General features: G+C 49.1%; 1 protein-coding gene across 1 annotated transcript in view; it reads right to left on the bottom strand.

The window, feature by feature from the left end:
- LOC107125838 (protein hinderin-like) overlaps positions 1 to 11,199 on the bottom strand; it is a 44,413-nt gene that overhangs the window by 22,273 nt on the left and 10,941 nt on the right. The window contains exon 2 of the mRNA XM_015429299.1: positions 8,490 to 8,617. Within this exon, the coding sequence (XP_015284785.1) occupies positions 8,490 to 8,531 (42 nt within the window). The 5' untranslated portion in view covers positions 8,532 to 8,617. The remainder of the gene's footprint in view (positions 1 to 8,489; positions 8,618 to 11,199) is intronic.

Consider the following 11,199-nt stretch of genomic DNA (forward strand, 5'->3'; position numbering starts at 1 on the left):
TCTTTTGAACTATGGTGCTGGAGAAGACTCTTGAGAGTCCCCTGGACTGCAAGAAGATCAAATCAGTCAATCCTAGAAGAAATCAACCCTGACTGTTCCCTGGAAGGCCAGATAATGAAACTGAAGCTCAAAGACTTTGGCCACCCAATGAGAAGGGAGCACTCCCTGGAGAAGACCCTGATGCTGGGAAAGATTGAAGGTCAAAGAAGACGGGGACGGCAAAGGATGAGATGGTTAGACAGTGTCATCGATGCAACGAACATGAAGTTGAGCCAACTTCAGAGGACAGCGGAAGACAGGAGGGCCTGGCGTGATCTGGTCCATGGGGTCGCGAAGAGTCGGACTCGACTGTGCGACTGAACAACAACAAAAATACGCATGTTGCGGTTTTAACTTACCTTTTTAAACTGTATTAACTTGTAAAAAAATTTCCATGCCAATAAAGGCTACTGAACTGAACTAAGCACTGAGGCAACCCTTCCTGCCCTCCCTCTCGTGATCTGCCTCAGTTCACAGAATCAGCATGGCTGTCCGATGGCCATCTAGCCTCTGTTTGGAAACCTCCAAAGAAGGAGAGCCCACCACCTCCTGAGGAAGCCTGTTCCACTGAGGAACTGCTCTGTCAGGAAGTTCGGAAAACTCTTTTAATTTAATTTCACACCCTTGGTTTAATTTACTTTCATCCTCGAACCCCACAAGATTTCCAGGGTATAATTGTGAATTATCTCGAGTGAGAGAACATTTTAATCTTCCAGGTCATTCCACTGCTGGTGTACGAGTGGCGGTCCTCAAAGAGAGACGCTGCAAGAGGAGATTACAATGGGAGATTGCGGGACCTGAGTTCACTCACAAATTCAGAACGGATTCCCCCTAAAGCTGAATAGGGGGGAGGAGGAAGAGGAGGAGGAGGAAGAGAAGATTGGATTTATACCCCTCACTACCTGAAGGAGTCTCAGAGCAGCTTACAGTCTCCTATCCCTTCCCCTCCCCACAACAGACACCCTGTGAGGTAGGTGGGACTGAGAGAGCTCTTTCGAGGACTGCTCTTAAGAGAACAGCTGAGAAAACTTGTGACTGATCCAAAGTCACCCAGCAGCTGCATGTGGAGCAGTGGGGAATCAAATCCGATTCTCCCAGTCTGCGCTCCTAACCACCATACCAAACTATACCAATTTTATCTCACGACAGATGCTAATTTTCTCCCCCCCCCCCAAAGCCTTTCTCCGCCACTCTAATCCAGCTGATTGCACTGTACCTCCGCATCCTGAGTCCCTTCTCTGCAACATTCCATCCCCCCTTCTGACTGGGTTATAAGGATTCAGAGATCTCCATTCCGACTTGTATCTGATGAAGCGAGCTTTCCCTCTTGAAAGCTCATACCCCCAAAATCTTCTTGGTCTCTACGGTGCTATTGGATTCGAATCCAGCTACTCTACTGCAGACAACATGGCTACCATCTGAAACTAAGGGCCCCCAATACGACGCCCGGGGGGCGCCATGACCCCCTCCACCACCTTTCTTGGTGGCCACCAAGTGGACTGCAAATCTAGTATGTTTCCTCACGCAGATCAGTGGGAGGCGAGGCCTGCCAACTGCCAAGGAAACACGCCCTCCTTTCAGCTATGCCTTTCAAAGAAGTCTTCAAAAGCCCAACAGAATTATTATTTTATGCCGCTTTTGAAATGGAGAGCGGCGATCAATCTGTGCCAAGCGATATTCTTCTCAACCCGAGGCACGAGAGCCCCCCCCCTCCATTCAAACCTTTTGATTTGTATTTAATTTAAACTTCACTCAGAGCACTTGAGGTTTACAGCTGGAGGTTACATCTGTTCGACTTTCCCTTCGCTTTTCAAAGACCGTGCCTTGTTGCAAAGAGGACTGCTCGCTTTGGGCCTTCTCGCCCATCACGCACGCTCTCCTGCCGCATTTAACAAAAACAGAGAGAGAAACGTTTGCCCCGGCTTTGGGACGAGGAGGTTCAGGGACACTGACTCCGCCGTCATTTCAGCTGTTATTCAAAGGCCTCTTTCTGGTGGATACCCTGTATGCATCAAAAGGAACGGCTTCTCAAACAACCAAAAAACAAGCACTTAGTGTTAGAAAGACACCTTGATCATATCCGTCCAGCAAAGCCCTTTTTGTAGGATTACCCATTCTGGCCTGGGAAGTCCCTGGGTGATTTCGATAGCTGTGCCTGTGGAGGGGAGAACCTGGGAAGAGATTTCACCTAGAATTTATGGTATGCCACAGTGTTTGCCAGTTTGGTGTAGTGGTTAAGTGCGCGGACTCTGATCTGGGAGAACCGGGTTTGATTCCCCACTCCTCCACTTGCTTCTGGCTGGATGACCTTGGGCGAGCCACAGTTCTGTCGGAGCTGTTCTAGAAAAAGAGCAGTTTTTGTCAGAGCTCTCTCAGCCCCGCCTACCTCACAGGGTGTCTGTTTGTGGGGAGGGGAAGGGAAAGGAGTTTGTAAGCCGCTCTGAGACACCTTTGGGTAGTGAAGGGCGGGATATAAATCCAATCTCTTCTCTTCTTCTTCATCTAAAAGATGCGACTTCTTCACCCAAAGAGTCATTAACATGTGGAATTCACCGCCGCAGGTAGTGGTGGCAGCTACAGGCATAGACAGCTTCAAGGGGGGATTGGATAAATATATGGCACAGAGGTCCATCAGTGCCTATTAGCCACAAGGTATAGGTGGAACACTCTCTCTAGGGCAGTGATGCTCTGTCTTCTTGATGTTTGGGAGGCAACAGTGGGAGGGCTTCTGGAGTTCTGGCCCTGCTGGTGGACCTCCTGATGGCATCCAGGTTTCGGCCACTGCAGAGTATTAGACTGGATGGGCCATTGGCCTGATCCAACACGGCTTGTCTTATGTTTTTACACGACCCCTCCTCGACCCTAGGGACTGGCAAAAGAGTAACAGCTCTCTCTGATTGAGTGATCTGGCTTATATCTAATCACATCTCGCACTGTGAGTAATAAAACTGGCTAAAAGTTCCTCCTGGGAAACAACAGCATTCAGATCTGCCAAGCAAGCAAAGCCGATCTCAGGGAACACGGCCAAAAGGACCTACAGATTTCATTTCTTTACTTTCTCGAGACATTCTTGCAAAATATTAGATGCCTTAAACAAAGTATGGAATAAGATAAAGGAAAAATTTACAAGAAGACACCAAAATGGGTTTCACCCCTGGAGGCATTTGTTCAACCCGCCCTAATGGAAACAAATAAGAAATTAACATATCAAACTTTATTAAATAGAGATAATAAAATAGTAATAGAGGAGAAGTTACAAAGGGAAAATATAATATCATGGTGGGAGAAGGCAATGCTCCAAGATAGATACAAGAAAGATGCGGTAAGAGGCTTTGAGAGTAGCAACAACGAATTAGATAAAATATGGCTATCCACAAGTGATAAATTGATACAGAAATTATACAGCTTTCTATTGGATGATTTTGAAAAGGATGAGGAAGAGAAGAGAGTAATGAGCAGTTGGATGAAAGATAAGGGGAAAAAAAAAGAGATAGAAGTAAATAGATGGAATAAAACATGGGAATCGATTAAATTTATGAGGGCCATAGCCTATAAAGAAAACGTTTATAAGATGTTCCATAGATGGCATTGGTCCCCGGAGAATATAGCTAAGTGCTATCCGGGCTACTCTAGTCAATGTTGGCTAATATTGGAACTTTTTTTCACATGTGGTGGTCATGAAGCAAAATTCAGGAATATTGGAGAATGGTGAGGAGGTTGATCCAAGATATAATTATAGATGTAAACTGACTAAATACTGCTTAAGGGTTACTTTCACACCGGGAGCTCTCAGCCCTCGTTGACTCATATATGTGTCCGGAACAACTAGATCTGAGTCCAGTCACACCTCAAGAGGCCAACAAGAGTTTTCGGTATGAGCTTTCGAGAGGCAAAGCCCCCTTTGATGAATTCCCACTCCATGCAACTGAATGGGGTACCTTCGATGAAGACTGTTTCAGGAAGTAGGCCTGGGGTTCCTGAAAAGGGGATTTTGCCCCTCTATATTCCAGGCCACAGGACTCACTTTACAGGGTGGGGCTGTGGCTCAGTGGTAGAGCATCTCCTTGGCATCCAGAATGTCCCAGGTTCAATCCCCGACATCTCCAGTTAAAAAGATCAGGTGATGGGAAAGACCTTGGCCTGGGACCCTGGAGAGCCACTGCCAGTCTGAGTAGACAACGGTCTCCCTGACGGGACTGTGGGTCTGATTCACTGTAAGGCAGCTTCATGTGTGTTCAGGAAAGTACTTCTTAAACAAAGTACAGAGAGCCAGTTTGGTGTAGTGGTTGAGTGCACGGGCTCTAATCTGGGAGAACCGGGTTTGATTCCCCACTCCTCCACTTGCACCTGCTGATGTGACCTTGGGCAAGCCATAGTTCTGAGAACAGCTGTTGTTAAAAAAGAGCAGATTCTGTCAAGAGCTCTCCCAGCCCCGCCTACCTCACAGGGTGTCTGTTGTGGGGAGGGGAAGGGAAAGGAGATTGCAAGCCGCTCTGAGACACTTTTGGGTAGTGAAGGGCGGGGTATAAATCCAATCTCTTCTCTTCTTCTATAGGGAAGTGGTCTAGTCAGGCTTTGACCATTAGCCCCAACGCTGGAGTGCAGCCTGCGTCTCTCTGGTCTGCTTTCCATTCTTGCTGTCCCTTGCTCAATTTAAGGAAGTCTGCACCCCTTACAGCAGAGCTCTATGGTCTCCTCCACACCCAGCTCCCAGCCTAAGATGTCCCAGGCCGACTGCTCTGCCAACATGGCCACCGATGTCCAGTCCCCCTTCAACAGTGTACTCCCCATGGCTGCCGCCCGGGAAACCCAACAAAGAGCCTTCTTGGTTGAGACACTGAAACTTGGGAACTCCTTCCCCAGGGAGATCCGCCTGTCTCCCTCTACTGTTGTCTTCCACCAACGGGAAAAGATCCTTTTCCTTTTTGTTTGGTGTAGTGCGCGGACCCTAATCTGAAGAAGATGATCTTGGATTTATACCCCACCCTTCACTCGGAGTCTCAGCGCGGCTTACACACTCCTTTCCCTTCCACTCCCCACAACAGACACCCTGTGAGGTTGGCGGGGCTGAAAGGGCTCTTTCAAGAACTGCTCTGACAGAACTATGGCTTGCCCAAGGTCATCAAGCAGCTGCAAGTGGAGGAGTGGATCATCAAACCCGGTTCTCCTAGATTAAAGCCCACACACTTAACCACTACACCAAACAGAGAGAACTGGGTTTGATTCCCCACTCTTCCACATGCAGCTGCTGGAGGGACCTTGGGTCAGTCACAAGTTCTCTCAGAGCTGTTCTCTCAAGGGCAGTCCTTGAAAGAGCTCTCTCAGCCCCACCTACCTCACAGGGTGTCTGTCGTGGGGAGGGGAAGGGAAAGCAGTTTGTAAGCCGCTCTGAGACTCCTCTGGGTAGTGAAGCAACAAGAATACAGAGCATCACATGCCGCAGACCGAGAGTTCCTATCTATGACTTGGGGCTAATAGCCACTGATGGATCTCTGCTCCATATAAGAACATAAGAGAAGTCAATGTTGGATCAGGACAAAGGCCCATCCAGTCCAACACTCTGTCACACAGTGGCCAGAAATACCAGGTGCCATTAGGGTGTCCACCAGTGGGGCCAGGACACTAGGAGCCCTCCCACTGTTGCCCCCCCTTCAAGCACCAAGAATACAGAGCATCACCTGCCCCAGACTGAGAGTTCCTGTCTATACCTTGTGGCTAATAGCCACTGATGGACCTCTGCTCCATATAAGAACATACATAAGAGAGAAGCCACTGTTAGATCAGGCCAATGGCCCATGCAGTCCAACACTCTGTCACACAGTGGCCAGAAATACCAGGTGCCATCAGGAGGTCCGCCAGTGGGGCCAGGACACCAGAAGCCCTCCCACTGTTACCCCACCCCCAAGCACCAAGAAGACAGAGCATCACTGGCCCCAGCCTGAGAGTTCCTGTCTATATCTTGCAGCTAGGAGCCACCGATGGACCTCTGCTCCAGATGTTTATCCAATTCCCTCTTGAAGCCGTGCATGCTTGTGGCCGCCACCATCTCCTCGGGCAGTGAATTCCATGTGTTAATCACTCTTTGGGTGAAGGAGGACTTCCTTTTATCTATTCTAACCCGACTGCTAAGTAATTTCATGGAGTGCCCACGAGTTCTTATATTGTGAGAAAAGGAGAAAAGGACTTCTTTCTCGCCCTGCTCTATCCCTTGCATAATCTTGTAAACCTCGATCGTGTCACCCCCTCAGCCGTCGTTTCTCCAAGCTGAAGAGCCCCAAGTGCTTTAACCTTTCTTCATAGGGAAAGTGTTCCAACCCTTTTGTCATTCTAGTTGCCCTTTTCTGCACTTTTCCAATGCCATAATATCCTTTTTGAGGCGTGGTGACCAGAACTGTACACAGTACTCCAGATGAGGTCACACCATCGATTTATACAGGGGCATTATGATACTGGCTGATTTGTTTTCGATTCCCTTCCTAATAATCCCAAGCATAGCGTTGGCCTTTTTTACTGCAGTCGCACACTGTCTCAACATTTTCATTGAGTTATCTACTACGACTCCAAGATCTCACAAGTTTTCCAGTCAGGGAAGTAACACACCAGGGCATCGGAGGAGTTGGACCCAGTGGCAGAATAGCTGCTTGGCATGCAGAAGGTCCCAGGTTCAATCCCCGGCATCTCCAGTTTAAAAGGACCAGGCGGGAGGTGATGGGAAAGACCGCCGCCTGAGACCCTGGAGAGCTGTAAAGAGGGGCTGTGGCTCAGTGGCAGAGCCTCTGCTTGGCATGCAGAAGGTCCCAGGTTCAATCCCCAGCATCTCCAGTTAAAAAGGACCAGGCAGGAGGTGATGGGAAAGACCTCCGCCTGAGACCCTGGAGAGCTATAAAGAGGGGCTGTGGCTCAGTGGAAGAGCCTCTGCTTGGCATGCAGAAGGTCCCAGGTTCAATCCCCGGCATCTCCAGTTAAAAAGGACCAGGCAGTAGGTGATGTGAAAGACCTCCACCTGAGGCCCTGGAGAGCTGTCAAGAGGGGCTGTGGCTCAGTGGCAGAGCCTCTGCTTGGCATGCAGAAGGTCCCAGGTTCAATCCCATTAAAAAGGACCAGGTGGGAGGTGATGTGAAGCACCTCTGCTTGAGATCCTGGAGAGCTGCTGTAATACTGACACTGATGGACCCATGGTCGTCTGATTCAGTATAAGGGCGAAGTCTGAGCGAACAACACTGAGCTTGATGGCCCAAGGGTCTGATTCAGTAGAAGGCAGCTTCATGTGTGTGTTGGGGAGGGGCCGTGGCTCAGTGGAAGAGCCTCTACTTGGCATGCAGAAGGTCCCAGCGTCCATCCCTGGCGTCTCTAAATAAAAAGCTCAGGTAGGAGGTGACGCAACTGAGACCCTGGAGACCGGCTGTCACTCTGAGTAGACAATACTGACCTTGATGGACCAGTGGTCTGATTCAGTAGAAGGCAGTTTCATGGGCAGAACTAGAGATGTGAAGGCCCGGGAAAAAAACTGGAAAAATTAGGGGGGGGGGGGGTGTCTGGTTTTTCCCCCGAAGCCTTTTTGTTTTTTTCCGAAAAATTGAAAAAAGAAAAGAAAAAAAAAATGACTATGGGACGTTTTATTTTAACATGATGAATAAAATATTTTAAGACAAGGTGTTCAAATATTTTCCCAAATCATTTCTAATATATATATATATGGTATCAGATTGATCTAATTTCTGTGCACTGAGGACAAGCAAGTCCTAGGTTACAAACTGAACTCTCCGATGCAAGAACATGATGCATTTCTTCCTTTAGGAGGTGCTACTGTCACAAGAAAAGAAAAAGGTTTCAGTTTTGTTTTTGCATGTGGGAGGGTATTCTGTTTTTAATAATTGTTTGGATACACTATATTTTTAATATGCTAGTTGTGATAATTTCATGCCGAGTAAAAATGTCCATAGTCATATTTTATGTTCCTAAAGTAACAGAATGACTTTCAATCTAGAAAAGACAAAAGAAAATTTCCTTTTTTTTTTCCTGGGTTTTTTTCCGAGCTTCAAAATTTCCGGAAATTTTACATCTCTAGGCAGGACCGGTCCTGGGAAAATGGGTTGCTTGGCTAAAGTGAGTCTGGCCAGGCCCCACTGGACTTCTGTCTGACGTTGCGGCAACAGACGGACACGGTTCCCCCCTCTGGAATTGCAGCCAGGGCTGAGGCCCCGCCGTCACGTTTTGAGGGGCCTGGAAAAACCAGATTCCCCAGGGCCCAACACCCACCCTTTCTACCGCCAATGCTTTTGTATCCTGAATATGAATACACAGAATAATTCAGACTGGATAACGCTTAAAGGGCACCAGGCACAGGCTGTTATTTCCCAACTGAGATTGCCACAGGCCGTTGTCCGTTGGGATGCCTCCTTCACTTATCCTCCCCCTCTCGGTTCTTTCACAAGCAAGACTGCACTAACCTGCTGTCCGGTGGCTTCTCCGGTGTGTTTCAAGGCATCCATCGGAACAGAGGCAGCTGCTACGGGTTTCTTGGCCTTGGCTTCTCCTTTCTGACTTCTCGGCAGGTGTCTGGCGCTAAAATTCCTCTCTGAAGAAACTCCTAAGGATGGAACAACCAGGATCAGGCAAACGCGAGTTCGTTCTAAGAAAGCTCTTCTCCCACCACCACCATGCGGGAATCCAAGGGAACGCCAAAATAACTTAAAGCGGCGCGGCACAGATATCGGAATGCTCCTCCCTACTCCAGAAGCCTGGCCCAGTATCTTAACAGCTCCAAACCTTGAATTTACTCTCCTCGCCCGCGGGATGAAGCCTAGGACCTCACTTTAACAGCTCCATAAAGGCCACAGCACAAACTAAGGACTGGCTCTTTTTCTGCCACCCAACACTGCGTTTCTGGTAGAATAGTAAAAAAGGTAAAGGTATCCCTTGCTTGAAAGCTAGTCAAATCCGACTCTAGGGGGCGGTGCTCATCTCCGTTTCCAAGCCGAAGAGCCAGCGCTGTCCGAAGACGTTTCCATGGTCATGTGGCCGGCATGACTAAACGCCAAAGTGCACAGAACACTGTTACCTTCCCACTGAAGCGGTACCTATTTATCTACTTGCAATTTCTTGCTTCCAAACTGCTAGGTTGGCAGGAGCTGGAACTAGAGACGGGAGCTCACTCCGTCACACGGCACTCGGGTCTCAAACTGCCAAACTACAGAACTTCCGGTCTGCAGCTCAGCGTCTTAACCTCTGAGGCACCGCAGCACTTTGTGGATTTTTTCCACCAGCAGTGAACGTGAGGGCTGCCTTCTACCACTGAGCTACAGCTACTCCCCTTCTTTTAGGCAAATCTACATTCCTGATGAGTCATTACAGCAGAGGTGTCGGAGTCATTTGTCACGAGGGCCGGATCTGACTTAAATGTCACTTTGTTGGGCCGGGTCATGTGCGCCATAAAACGTAATCTCAGGTACTGGAGACAGAAACTGTATAAAGGACAGCAGCTGGTAAGCTCCAAGCTGGTGTATCCTCAATGCAAGGCCCCATGGGCTGTGGGGGGGGGGGGGCAAAGGAATGCCTAAATGGGCAGACTAGAGAGCAACTGGGGCAGCACTGGGCAGACGCTCCCACGCTGCTCGACTGCTGCAGATGAGGTTGTCCCGCCATGCTGAAGCCACAATCGGAGTGGCTCCGCCCACTCCCCCCCCCGAGCTGTCTCCTGTTCCCTCCCTTGCACTAGTTGCTCACGGGCCACATAAGAGCCCTGGGCGGGCCCGTTCCGGCCCCCGGGCCTTATGTTTGACACCCCTGCACTACAGTTTGCAAAGGCGTCGCTTTTACTAAAGGAAGAGGGGAGAAAGATGGGGGAGAGTGCCTTTCACTGGCGGTATCCGCGGACTCTTTCGACTACCCTCATCTGTACCATCCTCCTCTGCAGCGAGAACGTTTTTACAAGCAACAAGTCGGCCGTTCGCCTAGCCGCGTCTCGGTACGCGCCGCTGCTCTGGCATGAGCTCATGCTTCTCCCGGCGTTTAAAGGGCCCTTATCGCCACGGAGGGGGAACCAGCTGAAGCCTGAGGCAAAAGGTTTATCGGCTGATTAATCAACGTGGACCTATTGAACTGAGTGCCACGAGAGCACTTTGCAACGCAAACCGGCGGGAGGGCGGGGTGGTCATAAATCATGGCCCTGCATTCCCTCTACAAGGAAATACATTTCAGAGCACGAAAAATGAGTTCTAAGGGCTAACGCGGATGCTACACTTTACGCAAAACGGGAACCGCTGCAGCACATGATATGCATGCAGAGAAACCACATCGAGCTGCTTTACGCTGAATAAAGCCATTAGTCTATCTGCGTCAGTATTGACAACTGTGACTGGCAGCTGCTTTCCAGAGTCTCAAGCAAAGGTCTCCTATCTCACCTACTGGCTGATCTTTTTTTCCCCTCTTTTTGTAATGGAAATGGTGGGAATCGAACCGGGGACCTTCTGCATGCAGAGCAGACGTTCTACAACTCAAATCTGACTTGCAAGGCAGACAGATACAGTTTTAAAAGCAAAACAGAAGTCAGATTTAGAACATAAGGATATAAGAGAAGCCATGTTGGATCAGGTCAATGGCCCATCCAACCCAACGCTCTGCATCATGCAGTGGCCAAAACCCAGGTGCCATCAGGAGGTCCTCCGGTGGGGCCAGAACTCCAGAAGCCCTCCCATTGTTGCCCCCAAGCAAAAAGAATACAGAGCATCACTGCCCCAGACAGAGTGTTCCCTCTATACCTTGTGGCTAATAGCTACCCATGGACCTCTGCTCTTAAGAACATAAAAGAAGTCATATTGGATTAGACCAATGGCCCATCCAGTCCAACACTCTGTGTCACACAGTGGCCAACAATACCAGGTGCCACCAGGAGGTCCACCAGTGGGGCCAGGACACTAGAAGCCCTCCCACCGCTGCCCCCCAAGCACCAAGAAGACAGAGCATCCCTGCCCCAGACAGTGTTCCATCTATACCTTATGGCTAATTTCTTATTTTTAGGTATTTGAAAACCTTTAATGTATGCTTATCTGTAGACTTGCCACCACTGTTGTTGTATTTTAAGTTTCTTTTCTGTTTGGGTATTGCAATAAAAATAATTTTAAACAGTGCACTAAAAAATTAAGCCGGGGGGGGGGGGGA

This window comes from Gekko japonicus, unplaced genomic scaffold (assembly GCF_001447785.1).
Source record: "Gekko japonicus isolate JY-2015 unplaced genomic scaffold, Gekko_japonicus_V1.1 scaffold4808, whole genome shotgun sequence".
NCBI lineage: Eukaryota > Metazoa > Chordata > Lepidosauria > Squamata > Gekkonidae > Gekko > Gekko japonicus.